Source organism: Scomber scombrus, chromosome 13, assembly GCF_963691925.1.
Source record: "Scomber scombrus chromosome 13, fScoSco1.1, whole genome shotgun sequence".
Taxonomy (NCBI): Eukaryota; Metazoa; Chordata; class Actinopteri; order Scombriformes; family Scombridae; genus Scomber; species Scomber scombrus.
The window spans coordinates 2,348,934-2,369,567 of NC_084982.1; the positions used below are offsets into that span (position 1 = coordinate 2,348,934).

General features: G+C 39.8%; 1 protein-coding gene across 4 annotated transcripts in view; it reads left to right on the forward strand.

The window, feature by feature from the left end:
• The window catches only part of man1a2 (mannosidase, alpha, class 1A, member 2), a 136,646-nt gene that overhangs the window by 99,566 nt on the left and 16,446 nt on the right, over positions 1-20,634 (forward strand). For all 4 annotated transcript variants that reach the window (XM_062431531.1, XM_062431532.1, XM_062431533.1 and 1 more), the window contains 3 exons: positions 6,336-6,430; positions 10,473-10,596; positions 11,087-11,180. In XM_062431531.1, coding sequence (XP_062287515.1) covers positions 6,336-6,430; positions 10,473-10,596; positions 11,087-11,180 — 313 coding nt within the window. The remainder of the gene's footprint in view (positions 1-6,335; positions 6,431-10,472; positions 10,597-11,086; positions 11,181-20,634) is intronic.

Here is a 20,634-nt window from a genome sequence, read left to right on the forward strand (position 1 = left end):
TTGAGGAAGAGGAATGGTTAAAGAGAGAGAGAGAGTTCAGACGAATACATCAGACCAGAATCACAGCCTGACCTTGTCTTGTGGCCTAATGGCAAGGATGTATTCATGAAAAGGGTTTGTATGTATGCATGTATGTGTGCATTTGTGTTCAGGCAAAGAGTACATCCTTTAGCGATCGATTTAGAGGTGTTCTGCAATGCATTTTAAGAGGGAGGACACTGAAACTGTCAGCCTTGGAGGGCGAGTGATAGAAAACAAGTCAGGAAACAGAACCGTACAGACAAAAAAACTGTTAGAGCTAGTCCTCTACAAGAATTTTTTTTTACCCTCAAAGCTTTCAGTATCCTATTCTCAACTTCTTGCTACAGTAAATGTGATGTCAACAAGATAGATGCTTGTCAGGTCATTTTGTCGCAGTGACTTTGAGGTTTGTCCAGGAGGAGGAGGACATAAACTGCACTTCATTTTGTCGACAAGTTACAAGGTACATGAGTAGAACAAGACAGGTGAATGTGAAAGTTGAATCCAGTTTGAAGAATGCAAAAATAATGACGGTGCCAGATCTTTTGGGCACAAAAACTCAGCGACACCAAACGTTTCCATAGGACTGTCCTTGCTTTTGGCAGTGTTGGTCGGTTGTTCCACCACATGTGACTGTAATATCACAACAAATATTGGATGGATTGTTGTGACTTTTTGTACAGACATTCATGACCCTCAGAGGGCAATCCCCTGACTTTTTCCTCTCGTAAATCTATAATGTTGACACTTGTTTTTTAGTTAAATGTCCAGACGACTATCGGATGTATTGGACGTGGCACCCGTACCAAGCCCCCAGGAACGGCAGAGCGGTGGCACTGACATATTCCAGCTCATTTCCTGTTGGTACTCCAACAGGAAATGAGCTGGAATGGACAAGCGGAAATCTAGGACGTGCATTCTCTCCACTGGCTCGACTGAAGGAGGACTAGTGTACGTGTTCGTGGGCCCAAAAACTCTGCCCTGCCAAAAACATCTTCAACACAAACCTCAACTAAGAAGGCCTGGCTGCTTTCCCCTGAGAGCAGCATTGTCTTTCATCACTGCCTTTGGGTGAAAGCAGTGGAGGAAGATGATTGTCATAAACTATAGAGTTTTATCAGAGAAGGCGGCTGGTCTTCTCCTCTGATGGGTCGTTGAGATCCTGTCCTTTCTCGATGGTATCAGCAGCTGGATTGCCAATAAAACGCAATGGAGTTTGTTAAGGGCCTCAGTGGAGCCGGCAGACAGGCCACCAATCAGTGGAGGGGTTTATGATGATTGGGCAGACATGAGCACATACACATCATGACCCCTATGCACATACACAGAGCCTGACGTATGTAAGCTTACAAGCCAGTTACATGTACTTATACCTGAGATGCAGGTGGGCATGACAAATAAACACATCCTGCCACCAAGCTTTAAGCAGCGGTGTGCTGTTATGCAGACTTTTCTGTCTACCTTTGTAAATCATACTGATGGTAACATCAGTATGATTTTCTACCACAGTTATTATCATAACTACTTTTTTTTTTCGTCCCAAAGGGCACCTTGAACACAGCACTCCTGCTTTCATCTGAAGTTTTATTTAGCTTAGCCACAAAGGAGTCCCGTATTACTCCATCAAACCCAGCACATTGTCTGTCTAGTTGTAGCCACTGTGGCCATGGTTTACTGTGCCAATGTTAGCTTCTCAACCTACTGAAAGCACAGATTTTTTTTTTTAGGCAGAGAGAAGGAGAATGCATTTTATATAACAAAGTTAACCAGTCGAAACAAGCTAGTACATGTCTGGCATTTTAGCTTGAAAAATAACTAAATGAATGTGCACTGTTATCTATTTTTCTAGACATCTAGCTGATTGATCAACCAATCATATTACAGAAGGATGATTGCCTATCGCACTTACCTAATAGGTGTCAACCTCCATGCTAATGTGTATACTGGGTAGACCTTGGATTAATTCGATGAACCCCACTGCTCTAAAATTATGCCATCAAGGTTCAAACTTTGTACATCATACATAATATATTTCAGCAGTTATTTTTTGTGTATTCATAACAAACTCTGCTAGTTTCTTTATGATCGATGTTTCAGTCTGTGATGGACCCGCAAAGGGGTTCTAGATTAGTCAACAGTTGAAAAACAGGTATTGGAAAAGCCACGTAGCATGAGTTTGCATTCAGTTTTGGGTAACTTAAGAAAAGCATTATCTTATGTGTGATTAAACACGTTGGTTACTGCTGTTCAAAGCATGATTTTATACGGAAAAATGTGCACGGTTGACTTGCAGCGTTAAAGTGAAGTAGTGTCTGTGGAGGACAAAGTCAGCAGTCAGCTTGCATAGACTGTTACAATTAGTTCATATACACACCTCACTCATGCAGTTTTTCCAGGAACAGCAATGACGTGATATTAACGAGGCTTATGATTGACCCAAAGAACAGTGGTACTCATTATTGTATTTCAGAGTGGAGAGCAATTCATGTGACTCAACATGGCAAGAAGTGAGTAAAAAAGCAAATGTTCTTTTTGTTATCACAGCTCAACAGGGAAACACTGTTCGAGGAAAGAGGGAATTTGATGCAGATATCCACTTGATATGACTAACTCATATAAATTTCACATCATCTTTTAAATGACTGTGTGGACACACTGTGGATTTTGGCCTCCATCACTTACATTGAAAGCACATTTGAAGGAGATTTTTTAACAGCCAGTATTAACAGGAGGAAAGCTCCAAGATCTCTGGATCTCTGGATATAGACATGTTACTCTGTGAGCTCTGTGCCATGTAAGGTTTTGCTTTTAAATATGTCAGGAATTGCTCTTGCTTTACTTCAGAGCAAAATCTCACTTACCTGACACAGAGTGAATTATGTCATCCTCATTTATGACATTTCATTCTGAGTTATCTAATAAGGCAGAGGAATAATCTTTAAAATCGAACTTCCCCAGTGGTATATGTGGAGATATTGGGCACATAAAGCAACGGCACATAAACCTGTCACCTTGCACATAAAGTTCCTTGTGGGTCAGCTTCAGCTCTACCTGTGGTTTTGTTAGTAGTAGAGCTGAGGATCAGGTGACACTGGTGTCTTTTGAGAGCCCATTTTAACTACTCTAGTTCTGTCCATAGCTATGATGTTCTGTGTAATTTTACAATTGACCCAAACTTTTAACAACGGTCCTTCTTTTTTTATGGTACTTCAGGTGTGTTTGATATTAGTATTGTGTCCCATAAAGTTGCAGCATAGTGTTTAGTAGGTTTCATCTACAAACGAGGCAAACATGAAGACAACTTAGTATATTGCAGCTCTAATAGAAGTATTTCAGAAAAGTTTAAAGACTTGAGAAAAATGACTTGAGCAGGTATAATGGATACTTAAGATTTAAAGATGGTCCTCAGGTGTAGAGAAGATGGCTCGATCGGGAGCCTAATGTGTACGAATACCACAATCAACAAAGGTTTTGTATTACAAACACAAGAAATCATAAATATAAAACACTAAGTTGGCCTTTCAGTCTTTTTTTTTTTTAGATTTCCTGTATCAGTTTCCGAAATCTCAGAGTTCAATATTGAGTTTTGTTCAGTCCTACCACCCTTTTTAGGAGGTTGTTTCTTGTCAATTTATAATCCAAGTGTCAGGGAACCTATAAAAAAAAGGTCAAGGAATTAATATTCATAAGTCAGGTGCTTAACATTAACATTCGTAATTCAAGTTTCTTGGTTGTACAACAGTTCATAAATCAATATTATAGTTTGAATGAAAGATTATTTGCAACCCAAGAACATTACCGGTTCTCATACTGTAAATCTAACTGTAGATTATAGTTCAATTTATAATGCATTTTAATTAAAGCTACACAACAATACATATTCAAACAAACCAAAACACATACAACGCTAAAATCAAAAGCCCTGAACAGGTTCAATACATACAACACAATATTATCATTATTATTAATTAAACATTAGACCAGTCTGTGTGTATTCTCCTGTAGATATGTTTTGTATCACACTCTGTATCTTTTTTTTTGTTTCGTTTTTTTTGCCTCGTCCCTTTTCACCTCCCACACTCTTCATTCACCCGCTCATCTCTGCATCTGTTTGACTGCACCATTGTTTTCCCCACTCCCCTCGCTTCGTCTGCGTCCGCCTCGTGTTTTAACTCTACAGTTTGACCTCCAAATCTTCCATAATTTGTCCCACTGGCTGTTTAAGTATTCCGCAAACACCAGCGTGTGTTAATTGCTGCCGCTTACTTTGAGAGACGGCAGGAATTGTTCCCGTAGATGTGGTCCCTCTGTAAAAAACCGCTGCACTCGGCGCTGACAGATGGTGTTGATGAATCAGCCTCAGTGCTTTATCTTTGCGGCTCTGCTCTGCTTAACTGTTGTCTACAAATTGTTCAAGTCTTCATGCATTTGTCCCACTACTGTCCTTCATAAATAAAATATATTTTCCAATACAATAAAAAAGAAAAGATGGGGGCTGACTGTCTTTAATCATTTTCTTCTGTCTAAATGCCTAAATTGATGATAGTAACTCTTTGATACAGCAGTCCGGCAGGTGTCTGTTATTCAAAACAATATAGTAAAGCTCACAGAGAAAGCAATACTAGATTTTTTTCATTATTTTGTCTTAAGAGATGTGTAAGATGCTTGGAATCCATGCATTCTGCTCTTCTTATCATTAGTCAAACTTCTACTATTTGCCATGTTGTTGCTGTGCCTCTCTGTGTGTCTCTTTATTTCTCACTCTCTCTCTCTCTCTCTCTCTCTTTCGTCACTGCCTTTAGATGAAAGCAGTGGAAGAAGATGATTTTCATAAACTGTAGAGTTCCTTGCCGCTGTCATGCTTGCTCATGGGGGAATGTTGGGTCCCTTTAAATAAAATGACAGCGTATGGTCTACACCTGCTCTATGTGAAAAGAGCTGAGAGATAGCTTTTGTTGTGATTTGTTGCTATATAAATAAAACTGAATTGAAACTGAATTAATGTAAAAACACAAAAGAGTAGACAAAACACAAGTGCAGCAGAAGTTGAGCAGTAATGCATGTATTGTTTGTATATGATTAATACTTGGTTTACATTACAAGCAAATCCTATCTTTTATCTTTACATGGAGAACCAAGTGATCCATGTACACTTGACAAATGGTCAAAAGAAACATCTGCAAACTTTTTGATGGCGCCCTTGAGCGAGGCCCTTAACCCCACCTGCTCCAGTGGAGCCGCTCAGTGGCAGGCAGGTCAGACTGTGGTTGTACTGGGCAGCTTCTACTTATACATTTCTGTAACTGTGAATGTGATAAGGGTTTCTCTGGAAAAAAAGAACATTGATATCAGTGAATTTCCCCTGAATAAATAAAAGTTAAAAAAGAATAGTGTGATTTTTCTAATTAGCTTTCATGTATTGTTTAGACATAAATACGACAGTTTGGTGTGATTAGCTCAAAATATTGAAGTGACACTTCCCACTGTGAAATATTCTTAAGCAAATATTCCCAATTCAGTATTTCCTAGCAACAGAATGGTTCTGTAATAAGTAAAGAAAAATGTATGTAAAATGTCAAAATGGTGATTTAAGTTCAGCATGCAGTCTGAAGTCCTGACCTGAATATGGACACATTTAAGAGCAAACTGTTTGCTGTTCACCTTCTACAACAACAGTTTCATCTTTCAGCATTTGTCCATATGGGAGCGACTTCAGCAGCAGAATAACCTCAGTTTACTTTTATCTGTTTGACTGACGCGCCGAGAGAAGAACAAGAGCAGCGGTAGATTTCTTTCTTTCTCGGCCTTCGTCTGTCAAAAGAGTGTAACAATGTGTTTCATCTCAAAACCGACATATGTTCATTTCTCCACATCAGTCCGTATAAATTAGATGCCAGTCACGATAATAATAAAATCCTTCGCTGACTGTGTACTTTGGTCTCTCGCTGCGCTCGATCAATGTAGTTTGACCTCCAAGCTTCTTTTTTTTTCTTTTGGGGACGTTTCAGAAATGTTTTATGTTACTGCGGCACAGTTTGAAGGGAGGTTCCACATACATCCGACTGCCGACTGCTCTGACACTCTGCGGCCATCATTTAGCAATCGTCTGTCTCCTGACGTTTCACTTATTTGCCTTCGTCCCGCATTAGTTGTAGTTGGCGGTTGTTTTACGCTCGTACCTGTCAACCTCTGTGAGGACATTAAGCAGAGAGTGTGGACGGACTGCAGAATATTCAATAATAACACGATGAAAGTGAACCAATCTTAAATGTAACTCTCTCTTTATCTTTTTCCCCCTCTCTCTCTCTCTCTAGGTGTTTAAGATGAAGGCGGTCCAGCTGGCTGAGAAGCTTCTTCCTGCCTTCAACACCCCCACAGGAATCCCCTGGGCCATGGTCAACCTGAAGAGGTTAGTGTTGCTGCCAGTGAAAATCATTTCTGCTGTGTCACTCAAAATCAAAAAAACAGTCGACAAAGCAGAGTGTGACTGCGTGACTTCATTGATAGACTCTCTTCAGAATGAGGAGTGTGCCTCTAAACACTGTAGTTTTTTCTCTCTCCCCCCTTTTTGGCTGGATCGGCCATGGACCAGGCCTATAACCACAGTTGTCCGTGAGTGAGTGATGAAGTTACACCCGTGGTCGTCCAGCTGAGTGTTAGATTCATTGGCTGTTGCTCTTTCAAAATGAATCGGTGCGATATGATGTAGGCGGCATGACACACAGTGACTGTTTGCTGCTCTGACCTCTGACACCCTCAACTGCAGTGTTAAATACAGCGAAGTCGGTTAACTCGTGTTTAAACAGACGTATACCAGTGTCTTTACCATCACATCGTCCGGTGTGATCGACTTTGCAACTGAAGGCGCTGTCAGCGACCGGCAGGAGAGATGTTTCCCCATGTGTTTAGATTTAATAACTGAACTAAATACCAGGACACAAGCTTTGTTTTTCCTTTGGACGTTTTCACATCACAAACACTAAAACAGCAGTTAAAACGTACGACTCATGTAGCTGTTATATCAGTTTAGTGTGGGGCAGCTGCTCTGCAGGTGCGCTTGATTTGACTGTAACTGCCGTAACCAGGCAGAGATAAGCCTCCCGAATTTGCACTCATAATTCTGTCAAAACTTTAATCTAGAATTGTGATTATCGCTGGGGAAAGAGGCAGGAAAAAAGCCGCAAAATAACCATCAGTCTGATAAAACACTCAAAGCAGAGGGAGAAACGAGAGACAAGCAGAGTGAAGCAGGTGATGGAGCAGGGGGAGTTAACTGATAATTAGAATAGTTCTAGTTAGAATTAAAATGAGTTCTCTTTCAAATCAAACATCCCGAGATATGAGTGGAAATGATTGTTCTTACAACTGCATTTCTAACCTTTTTGACTTAAACGTAGCTCAACCATGTCATATAATACGTTACTTCAGTACACTTAACTAGCAAACATTACCGGGACCACTACAAAAAATTGAAGAACATTTAAAATCCAGGAGTTTACATAATAGACACTACTACCACTGACTATACTGTACCAAAAAATCTTCCCTTCAACATTTTCTAGAATTTCTAAGTCGCCCTCTAGTCAGTGTTGGTAATGTAGATGAAATCTAACACTGTCCTCCTGGCCTTCACTTGTCTGAAGTCATCACAAAAATATTACAGAGTTGATAGTCAGAGCTATGTGACAAACGTTGTTGCATGTGGACTGTGGATGGGTCTTTTCTCTCCATATCCCAGAATTCTTTGCTTGTGTTCACACAGTCGTGGTCGTGTTCACCACGCAAATGTTAATGAATTTGAACAGGTGATTTATTTGTAGACAGAAGTCGGTATGCATCCCATACTTCAGACCATGAAGACATATCTGGAGTACAGTTTATCATCTATACATTTATGTAAAAATGTCATTTTCAATTTTGATGTCCTACAAATGAAAAATGAGTTCCTTGCAGTACCCCTTGACTGTATTACAACCTTAGATGGTTTTTGTCTTTGGGTCAATGTCTTTCATGTGTTGACAGGTAGGTGGAGGTTCTCTACAGCCTGTCTCAAGCAGCTGTGATGCATGATCGATGCAGGAAGGCTCATTATATCGTCTTCACAGATAACTCTCATAGTGTCTAAAAACAATGGCATGTCTGTTGCTCCATCTACCTCAAAATCTTCACTATGATGCAGTTTATCTTCAATGCTACTTTATGGAAGAGAATCCAGAGAGATTCCCCCCCCCAATCCTGTTGACATAAATATGATCATATAAAAAAACAAACATTATCAAACGTTATTTTGTGACCATTGGAAGTTCTGAATCCGATCGAGTGGCTATGACATGTGGAGTTCCTCAGGGGTCAGTTCTTGGACCCCTTCTGTTCAGTCTAGAGCAAGTAACAAATTCGATGAACCAACATTTTTTGTTTTAATGTTTCCATGTGTTTACTATTATTGGGTTTTATTTTTATTTCTCAAATTGCATGTTTTTATGTTTTTTTTATTTCCAATTACTGTTAAATGTTTGTTTTACGTAAAGCGCATTGAGTTGCCATTGTGTATGAAATGCGCTATATAAATAAAACTGCCTTGCCTTACATAAGTTATGCTTTAACACACACACACACACACACACACACACACACACTGTGGCATTTGTCACGTCATTGACGTCTTTCACACGGATTGGATGGTGTCTTCCATTCAATATATCAACAGATGATACACTGTAAATAGAGAGTGAATAAGGCTGTTATTTTGTGTTTAGTATAATAGAAAAAGGAAATCAAACAGTCATGTCTGTGTTTGAGCAGCCACTTGGAAATTGTGACTGAAAATATTATTCTTCATTTTCTATAATTTTTCAAGTAAAGTAGATTCAGGAAAAGTGATGGGTTGAGAGACTCAGGGGATGATTTTACCTGGCTTCCAGCTGTTATATAGCAGACAATGTGCTCTTCTCAAGCTCCTCTGCTCTCTGCTAACACTAAAAAACAGATTCTGAGTTTACAGTGGTCACAAAAACAGGGACTCAAAAACCAAGTATGTAATTGGAGCAGTTTACTTCACCTTTTAGACAAAGACTGAGAACCAGATCTTGGAGATGTACCACACATCCCACCCTCATATGGCCTGAAAGTGGTTGTCCCTCTCTCTCATAGCTGAAGTAAAACAAGCATTCTAACAGATCTCTTCTCAGGCCTGCGTGGGAGTTAACAACCTGTGCCTGTAAAGAGCGGGACACCTTACACCTCATCACTCCCATTATTACATAGTTTGATGAGCTGGTGTTATTCACGACGTAGCTGCACTCAACCGCAACCTGAAAAGATGTCTGAATTCAGCTTCACCTACATCCACGGTGCACAGAGAATTTTTCTACATGCTCTCAACTGTTGCTGGAGCTTTTGGTGAGCTTTTTAGAAACCCGTAGTCACCGTGGTAACCTACAGTTCATAACAGCGGTTGAGCTTTCTGTTCCAACCCTCTCTGTTCCTCTTTTTGGTTTCTACTGCCCTTACGTTTTTTTTTCATCGTACCTGTGAAGAGAGAAAGGTGTGAAAGTATGCTCACTCTACCTCCCTCCACTCTTCACTGCACTCTGTGTTATAAATGTACTTATATATTGAAGGAAACAATGAAATTAAATAAAATTGCTTTATTAATGCACTGGATAGTTTGTTGCTAAGCACCCACCTCTATGTGCGAGTTGAGCATCTTGGCAAGTGGATGTGAATGTGGGTAGAACAGGGGAGGGACTCTTTCTCTCGAGGTAATTCTTATTGGTTAGAGAGCAGACGCTTTGTGTTTCACATTGTGTTCTTAATATCCCACTGGACAAACTCATCAACACATGTCCATACATATGTGAACACCCTCAGGAACAAATGTACGCATAGAAAATTGAAAACGCACACGAGTGATACATCTGTTTTTTTGCAGTTGATTGGACAGAGACGCACACACACGCCCACACTCTGTACACACACACAGGCACAAACCCAGAAGTCGCAGCCTATTAATGTTACATGCACTCATGTGTAAATATCACTTTGACCCAGAGAAACTGCAGCGCATGTACACAACCTGTTGCTGCAACCAATCCAAAATGAGTCAGTGTTATTTACTGGAAAGACACAAGCTCAAATCTTGCGGGGGGTTTTTATTTTTTTATTTCACATTTCTCTCTGTGATTGCATTCAACGAAATCACTATGACCCACTGAATCTGAGTTCATAGTTTCAGCACCAAAGCAGGCTACAGGTTAGAATAAAGGATTTGAAATCTCAGAGCCTGGAGAAGTATGTGTTGAGTCGTCAAGACATTATGAGCCAATAAATATCTGTAGTACTCCTTTAAGTGTGTTGTACAGAATTTTAACATATCTGTTTTTTTTGTGTCCCCCCCCCCCCTTTCATTTTTCTATATTCTCCTTCTCCCTCCTTTTCTCTCCCTCCTCCAGCGGTGTTGGCCGTAACTGGGGTTGGGCGTCAGCTGGCAGCAGCATCCTGGCTGAGTTTGGGACTCTCCACATGGAGTTTGTTCACCTCACCTACCTGACAGGGAACCCTGCCTACTACCAGAAGGTAGTACTCTGACACAATATTGTTTGTGTGTATGAGTGTGTGTGTTAGAATTTATTCATTCACTGCATAACATTTTAATCTGTTTTTTTAATACCTCTGTTTATACATGTACCTGTTTTTCAATGAAATGCACAATGCAAAAATTATTGAGTGAGGTAAAATGTCATGCCAGGATTCATTAATGTGGTAAAAAATGGTGATGAAATTTACTTATCTTGCACTTTTAATACGTTTTAATAATTCATCATAATGAATACACGTGTGCGCAGTGCTTTGGCATAAAAACAAAGAAAAGTATGTTGCATTTTACAAGATCACAGAAAAAAATGAAAATGTTGAGCAAGTCCAACAAACATCACAAAATTTAAAAAGTATACAATTAAAAAGTTTGTTGCAAAGTTAAGATGCTGATGGTAATTTAACAAGACATTTTCACAAGGGGGATATTTTCTGTTTGAATTGAAAGTCCTGTGTGTCATGTTCATCTCAGGTGATGCATATCCGGAAGCTGCTTGCCAAAATGGACCGACCCAACGGGCTCTACCCGAACTACCTGAACCCTCGCACGGGCCGCTGGGGGCAACGTAAGTATCTTATATCTTGGTTTAGATAACATAACAAAAGATGAGTGAAAAACAGCAGTTATTAAATCAGTACCTCACTGTATATAACAATGTTGATACACATCTGCCTAGCTAAATACCTCAAATTTGTACTTTGAAGCCCTTTTGTGATTATTAGAAAATAGAAATGTGGCTTAGATAACACATTTGGTGAATTGAGATGTTGAATTCAATTATTTGAAGTTACAGGAAGAAAACATTAATGTTTTCATCCTTTATTTAGAAAAATTGTCAGATTTTTAAGCAGTCAGTGGGGAAGTATATCAAAATGTTCTCGTGATGTTCTCTAAATGATAATGTACTCTGAGGTGCTATGAGGAGAAGTTAATATTAAGTGAAAGAAAGAGAAGGAGTGGAATGGATTCTCTTTAATGAGAACAAATTGAAGGGAGTAGAAGAAGATGGAAGAGAGGGAACACAGTATTCCCAGTATATTGATTACTTTTTGGCAGCCTGCCCAGCGAAAATTAACAGCTCACCGAACTAATGCAGACACGCAATGACACACTATTCTCACTCTGAAACCTGTCTTTTCTCTTTAAAGTTTTTTTGCCTTTTTGACAGACGTATAATTAAAGCTGGTGAGAAACCACGTGTGGGTTCGCTACCCCTACATCACTTCAGTGTTTCACATTGCTTGACACATGGTGACAACAAGAAACCAGTGTAACTGTGGTCACATTAATGGATCGACAGAATAAAACCATTTAAACAAACCTACAGGAACCACAAGAATATTTCAGTTTTATGGCCCTTTGTGATGGTCACATTGTCATAATACAGCTTTAGAATAAATAATATATACGGGTCAGTGACGTTTTTTGTGTCTATGTGGTTTAGTCCAATTTAAATGAGTTCAAATTTGAAAATAACTTGCACACATTCTTTTTTTTAATCCATTTTGAGTGAATATTTTAAAGGATTATAGCAAAAATGTCTAGGTGGTGTAACCATAAAAATGGCATGATCTTACATTATAAGTTCTTATATTAAATAGAGGTAATGGAATACAGTTGATCTAAATATTACATTTAATCTGGGGAATCATGTCATTCAGGAACCATTTACATTTTTAGTTAGTACATTTAAATACACTATAGGTGGATAACATATGTAATATTAATCATTCTTTTGTGGTTACACCTCACTCAGGAGCATTCAGTCTTACTTTTGGTTACAAAAAAAGGTGCAAATGTCATTTCAAATGATATAAAAACCAACAAAAATACTAAATGTACATTTTAACAAACCTGATGCTGCTTTTAAAACTATTTATTTTAAAGATATTTTTGAATTGTACATCTTGCCAAACCTTACTTGTCACTGACCCATATACTAAATACAGATATGTTACTACATACATAGTTTTAGAGTAGACTGATATGATCTATAAGCAACATGTCTTTCCTTCAAGTGATCTTCCAAACATTTTTTCTGAATATTAAACATTTTGTTTCATACATCCACTCTAAATATTTGTTCTCTTCTCCCTAATGTTATTTGGAAAATTTCTCTACTTATCATCCAAAGTATTCGCCAGGGAATATTAGACATTCCTTTTTGTTTATTTCAGCCGGGAGACTTCTGAACCTGAGAAGGCGTTTAACAGAAACTTAAGATGCTGGATGACAGATATGTTAGACTGGTTGCGGGTTTGTTATCTTAACATTCCAACAGAATATTAAAACATTGTGGATATCAAAATATTCCTTTTTCTATGCGCTTACCTTCAGAAGTTTTATATCCGAGCGCTGTATTTTTGCCCGTCAATCAGATATGACTATCAGCTCTGGGTTTTCTCTTTAGTTCAGAAAAAGGAAATGAAAAGATTGGAATCGCTTCCAAATTGAATATATTTAGTTGTTTTTATTTGTCCGGGGGAGAAGGGTTGCTACGGTAAGAGAGCACCACATTAACTCTATTCACACAATCCTCCCAAGTACGAAATAGACGATGTGCAAACACAGACAAAGAACGTGGTACCACTCTTAAACCAAACAACCGATTTTTAAACAGTTACTTTGATCCAGCGAGACGAAACCTCCTTTTTATTTGCTTTACTTGTCGACAAAACAAATGGATGGCGCTCACGGATGGATGGATAAATGGAGGGGGGCTCATTAATGGACGGGTTGGTGGCTTGGCAGTCAGACGGATGTGCTTGTAAGTGCACAGACTTTGGGCCGACTTCAGGGGGGAAATAAATGGATAGAAAATGGAAGGAAGGCGTACTGATGGATGGACGGATGACTACATTAACAGATGGATAGTTAGCTGGCACGCCGCATGACTGGGCAGGTGATGACGGATGTTTTATGTTTGTTTGTGTGTGTGTGTGTGTGTGTGTGTGTGTGGAGAGTAATGGAGAACAATCTGTGTGTGAGTGTGCTTGTCCTTCCTTGTGTATATATTTGAGTTATAAAATGTGTGTGTGGGTGTTATTAAGTGTATGCACCTGTTTTTGTGTGCACATACACCACCTGCATATGTATTGGTCTACTTTGTATGTTGTCGTCAGTTTCTTAACCAGTTGCCTTGAAGTTCATAGTTATACTAATACTAGCCTGAGCTACTGTGTCCTCTGAGAAACAGGAGACATAAAGAGACTGCATGATACCCTAGTTAGGTGAGATGAATGTAATTTATTTGAAACCCATGTGGCTCGGAGCAAAAATGTCCTTGAATGTTGATAAATCCTTGGCAAAGGTATCCCTGATGATTAGGGGAAAACAACATGATATCCTCATTTTACCACACTTCCAGTTTACTTATTGAGATATGTATAAGTTAATTAGACCTAATCATACGACCACTGTACATTATAGCAGGGTGACTCTTTGCAGTGCATTCTCTGAAAGAAAAATGGAACAGTTGTAGGTTGAAGCAGCCTTGAGAAAGTGGATAAAATGTTGGCGCTAGACCAACAGCAGAAGAACATTCAGAGCCAGAGTGTAAGATGTGCTGTTCAGTTTTTCTCTTGAAATTGGACTTCACTTATGGACCGTACTCATTAAAGGCTGCGTTCACACTGCAAGCCAAAATCCAATTTTTAGCCAATCTAGATTGGAACCAGATGGCTCTTATGAAGTCTGAACAGTCATAAATCACATGAAATCCGATTTTTGCAAACCAGATGGAAACCACCTTTGGGAGGTAGTTTCAAATCTCATGTGGACAGATGTGTCTGAGTCTGAACAGCTCCAAACACTCACATCGGATTTGACTGTCCGTGACGTCTCTCTACGTCTCTACGCTATGTCACTCTATGCGACACCAGACCCGCGCTTATTCGAGTTGTTGTTGCTAGGCAATGGAGGACGTCAAGAACATCAGTCCTTGGACAGAGGACCAAACCAAATTCTTAATCTTTGGGGAGATAGCTCCGTTCAAGTGAAGCTGTCGCAATCATATGACATCACACAATACATGCTAGATGACGCCTCCGCTCCGAGCAACCTGTCAGATTGGTCATTAATGTGGCCCAGTCTGAACAGAGCCCAATCCGATTTGGACACTTGTTACAAACAAACAGTGTGGACAGATTTGAGAAGGAATCAGATTTGAATCAGATTTGCCTGCAGTCTGAACACAGCCAAAGAGAACGGTCTAGACCTGCTCTATGTGTTAAGTGTCTTGAAATGACTTGTGTTGTGATTTGACACTATATAAATAAAGATTGATTGATTAACTTGTATTCACTCAGGAAAAGCTACCATCACTTTTACTGTTGTCGTTGGGAAAGTTTGCCAATGGACAGAACACTACCGTTTTTTGTGTTTGCTTTCTTTCGTCATTTCTACATAACAAAGCAGGCACCTTGATTCATTGAGGATTTATTTCTTATTTTAGAGCTTATATATTAAATAGGTGGACTCTGATCCTTATCACATCACCTCAGCTGTCATCATTCAGAGGCCCATTAGTCACCCCGTTTAGCAAGGTTAATGTGGAATGTAGGAGTGTTCCGGTTAATAAATTAAACAGGCTTGTTCAAGACTAGCCAATCCAAAAAAAAGAGGTCGACAGTGAAAAATACACGGAGATAAGAACCCCAATGCTGAACCAGCTGAAGTCATCATTTCAAGCCCTCAGCAGAACAACTGTAAAATCAAACATTTTCAACAGTGTTGCAGTGCTCAGTCTCCTTCTCTTCTCAATGTACACTGCCTCACTTGGTACAGTCATTTGCTTCCATGGTTTCTCATACCATTGCTATGCTGATAATAGCTCCTCCGATGCCCGCCAGAAGACCTCACAATCTCAGCATGGATGAAGGAACACCACCTTCATCTTAACCTCTCTGAGATCCTTGTCCTCCCAGCCAGTCCCTCTATACTACAACAGATAAATATCCAGCTCAACTGAACTGAACTCATGCCCACAAAGTCTGCCTGAAACTTCGGTGTCATGACTGATGACCAATTAACCTTTTAGGTTAACCTCGATTGTCTGGTCATGTCTATTTGCCCTGTACGACATCAGGAAGATAAGACCCTACTTGTCTAAGCATGCAGCACAACTCCTGGTACAGACTCTCGTAATACCACACATTGACCACTGCAGCTCCTCACTGGCAGAGAAAAAAGAAGTAGACTTGGAGTGTTGCACTTTCCAAGAGAAACAGACAATTATTAGATTACTGCTGTGACACAAAATACTGAAGAAACACTGAAGGACACCACAATACATTTCCATTTTTTTTCTCTGTGGCCTGCAATGAAACATCAGACATCACAAATACCACCCAACTAGTCATTTTTATGTGCAGGATTACTGCAGAGCTTGATGCGAGGGAGGCATGGCTGTCTTTGCAAGCGATGCGAGGCACTACCGAAGGCGAGGATTAGTTTGAGCCAGTTGTTTTGGCTGTGAACAAATTTAAACAAGCCCATGAAAAGTTAATTGGCCTTATCACAGATGGAACCATGTTGTGCTTTAATGTGAAGTTTGACCAATAGGGTGAAAAAAAAATGTTTGTCACTCTGGTTCATCATGTGTGGGTGTATGTGAGAAAGCAGCATGTGTGTTTGAAACATGGACATTTGACTTTTGCCTGATATCAGACAGAATTGTCAACTCATTACGCTTCATTTCCACCTTCAGTCTGACATTGCCTTCACTTTAACTGATTTCTGCTTGCACTAAACACTCTGAGTGATGGTGACATGATGGGTGACAGACTGCAAATTGGGCGGTTCCCGGTTATGGCTCATCTGTTTGCAACATGGCAGCAGGGTCACAACTTTGAATTGTGAATAGTTATCGGTGTTGTGTGAAAAATATGTATGAATGTGGGTTTGAGAGGATGTATGACATGTTTGAAGGGTTGAGGCATGTGTCTAGAGAATACACATGTATCACTGTATAAATGTGTGTGTGTGTGTGTGTCACTTCTTGGGGAGTGTAGGTGTGTAGACGGTAGTTAAGTCATACTTATGAGGGATGAGTCTGAGCTCCTCTCTCTTAATGAGATCCTGCTGTGACTGACAGCCTTATTACCACACACTCCTCTGTCTTACCATGCCACTGTGCTGCCTACACACACACACACACACACACACACCGTCTTTGTAACCTACTCTTTTTAGAGCAGACTGTCAAACACTCCTTTCTTCATCATTGGATTTCCATTTAGAAAACCTGATTATTACTGAAACAAACAGAGATCTTAACTGTCACAGTGTGTTTAGAGGTTCAGCATTACTAACATACAACCCAATACAGTTAATGTTGATTAAATACAGTACATGCCCTTCTGCCGCAGACTTTTCAATATAAGCTTGTGTTTTCTTTTGGTGCCTGTTAAGTTAACCACATTTTCTTTTATATAGTCAGTTTTTGAGAGCTATCATTTCTGATGGCGTCCCCTTTCTTACTAACCCTAACCCTAACCAACAAAGTTCTGATTGGCTCACATTTTTCCAACTGGAGAATCCACCGTCAATGAATGCAACAATAGATCTCTTCATCACTGTTCAATTTTAGGCTTTTCTTGTTGTATTTTTTCTGTTGATTTTGTAAATATTTTATTAATAAATACAGTGTTATTTTTTTAATGAACACACAATTTGCTTTTTGACCTAAACAACTAGATTTTGAGGCAAGGCAAATTTATTTGTACATCACATTTCAACAACAAGGCAAATCAAAATGATTTACATAAATAATAAAATGCATCAAGACAGGATGGAAAAGCAACACAAGGAAAAATACAAATATATTTAAATACGATTTAAAAGTGTTAAATTGGAAATAAAAATGTATCTTTTAAGATAGATGAAAACAGGACAATAAAAAGTTCCAGTGCAGTGTGAGATATTAACCCATACATTTTGATTTAATAATAAGTAGTCCCAAACAGACTCTTCAGCTGTGATTGAGAGCAGTACAGGATTTATAAATAGTGATGTGTGCTCTGCTAAAGTGTTCTGTGTGGTGCATGAATGTAACATAGGTGCTGCATATGAATTTGTACCGTCACACATATAAAAACACACAGACGTGAAACCGTATTACCTCAGCAGCCTGTGCCCCTGACCTGTGCTTTAAAATACCATGTGTTTGAAGCTTTGTGAACATCCCTCTTCTCGCGTACACGCATCTTTGTGTGTGCAGATTAGTGTGCGTTTGAAGCCGCCTCCTCAGTAGACCTCGCCTTTGATTGACAGGCGCTCCCCGCGTGACCCGGAACCTTTGATTGGCAGAAAAATGATGAAGAGGAGAGGAGTCGGGGGAACGCATGTGTGGGCGGATACTAAGTTGAAAGAGTGTGGGAGGTGGCTGTGAAACAGAGGAAGGTGGAAGGATAAAAGAAAGATACAAAAAAGAATCAGACGGAAGTTGGACGAACATTTGTGCTGGTTTCAGTTTTTATCTCAATCTGTATTTTCACGTTATTTTCCTCTTTACATTCAAAAAGTGTTTCCCTTGTAAAGGCGAGTTGGACCTGTGGGCGATGTATAGTCGGGCTTCTGTTCTGTTTTGTTTCTCCAATTTCTGTGTATTTTTTCTTCTTGTTATTTGAGTCTTGCTCCCTCTGACACATCAGGGTAATGTGTAAATCAAGTGGTTTTACTTTCAGGGAGAAGCACCTCAGATGTGGTTTCACATATTTTATTGTATAAAAAAGAACAACAGCTCCGTCAGTCAAAGGAGATTAGAGATAGCAAGAGAGCACAAGATGAGCAAAGCAAAAAAGTCTTCAGTGCCTCAAAGGCTACATCCACACTAATATGTTTTTGTTTTAAAATGCATCATTTGCATTTGCATCAGTACAATGTTCACGCCTAGTGTCCACACTACTCCGGCGTTTCTGAATACCTAAAACAGACTTTTGAAATCTCTTCAGACCCTGTTTTAGTTCCAGGAACTCTGGGATTGCTTTTTAGTCTCAATGGAAGGAAACTGAGACTTTTGCAAATGAGGCCTAAGCCCAATTTCCACTGGGTCCGTCAGCGGCGCGGAACGGCTGCGCCGCTGTCACTGGAGCTGATAGGTACCACTATAATCAATGAGAGTGTTTCTACAGGGAGCGTCTCAGCAACGTCTCAGCAGCAGCTCTCTCCGCACCGCAGCGCTATCAATCCGCAGCATTTCTATTTTTGACGGAGCCGTTTCTAACTCTCGACAAGCTCAACAGAGCAGATTGCACCAGACAGGAAGTCAGACACAGAATCGGCATAATAAAACTTCCGTCCCCTTTCAAAATAAAACGTAATGCACAGATCACAACTTCACATCCACATTACGTCATAACCGGTGGCCCCAGGTCAGCAGTCAATCGATCACAGGGTCTCGGAGAATTGGTCAGAGAAGCAAAGTAACCAGTTGTTTCTTGTTGTTGACTTTATACACCCAGTTCGCGGGATCTCGCGGTCTCCCAATTATCGCTCATATCCTGCTGGCTTGCAAGGCACCGCTCCGCTGCTGTAACGCTCCCGGTGTGAGTTGAAGCCGGGCAGAGGACGGAGCAAAACCAGGGCGCAGCCGTTCCGCGCCACTGACGGACCCGGTGGAAATCCCGGGTTAGACACCCACGTTCACTTTATTGATTGGTCATGCCAAGGTCATTCACAATGTGTCCTTTCCTTCGACATAGCTATCCCGCTGACTGTTATTTATATGTTGATTATATTGTCTTCGCTTGCTGTCTTGTTGTTGTTGTTTCTCTCTTATATTGTGTTAAGAGTTATACTGGAGAACTGCAATGGAAATAAGCCATTCCTTTTCTCTTTTTACCTCGTGTTACTTTCAGTAACAGTTTCATCTCATCGTCAGCCCAAGCAAAGAAATCTCTTGTCTTACTGTTCGCCATTGCTGTTCTTCCTCCATAGTATTTTCTGCAACTAAGCAACCAGCTGCAGAGTAGACAGTCTGCTTCCTGTTGACACTGGCAAGCGCATGCTCTGTGTACATGAATGTGATTTTCAGGCGTGTTAGTATTAATGGAAATTATTTCTGAACTGTGCTACAATGATAATGTGGATGCAGATCATTTTAGTTTTAAAACGTCATTTTAAAATGAAAATGTATTGGTGTGACCTAAACGTAAAATCACACATCTCATCAGAACTTGCTGAAATTTTAAACAGAAGTGTATATTTTGCACAAAGCACTCCAGAAATAATGAAAGGTGATAACAGAGCTCTTCATTAGTCAGTATGTTGAGGGATTTGTGATCTATAGATCGCAATAAAAGACGCAAACTCAACCTCTCTGTACATCATTGTGACATTTTTAACAATCAACAACGAAGAAAAGAGTAAACGTTTTCTGGGGAATTTAACTGCATTTCATGGTCTTCATTAGCAGTTTGCCCAGTTGCCTTGGCGATGACAATTAACTAAGATTGGTTTGTAATTGTACTGGCCCAATATCTGTCTCGTTAACACTATGATGAAAAAACAAACAGGACTACTCGTGTGTGGATGTGTGTGATTGCTCTGAAGTTGGGCGGCTGTGAGTCAGTTTGCGGTGAACACAGCAACACAGCCAAGAACAGCAACATCTCCAGGGAGAAACACCTGTGCTGTAGGCTCATACAGCCGCCGACAAAATCACTTAATCATTCTGTAAATGAATCTTGCATTTCGAGGTCTTTGTGATTAAAAGGAAAAAAAAGTATCTAGCTATCTAACAGAAATGCTCCGTTATGAATATTCTGTGTGTGAACCGAAAGCGGTCGACTTCCAATCCAAATCCACAGAGAATCGCTGTCTTCTCCAAAACAGCAAAATAAGTTGAATTTATAAGATGACATCTGTCATCCATAGTAGCATTTAATTTCTCCACAAAGTTAAAGATGATCTCAGCCAAATCAATTTTGAGAATAAACAAACTGCAGATGTCCCTGGATCAGAGTTTGTGGTAATTTTCCATCCTGCTAGAAACTGACATTAAAGTTCTAATCTTTAAG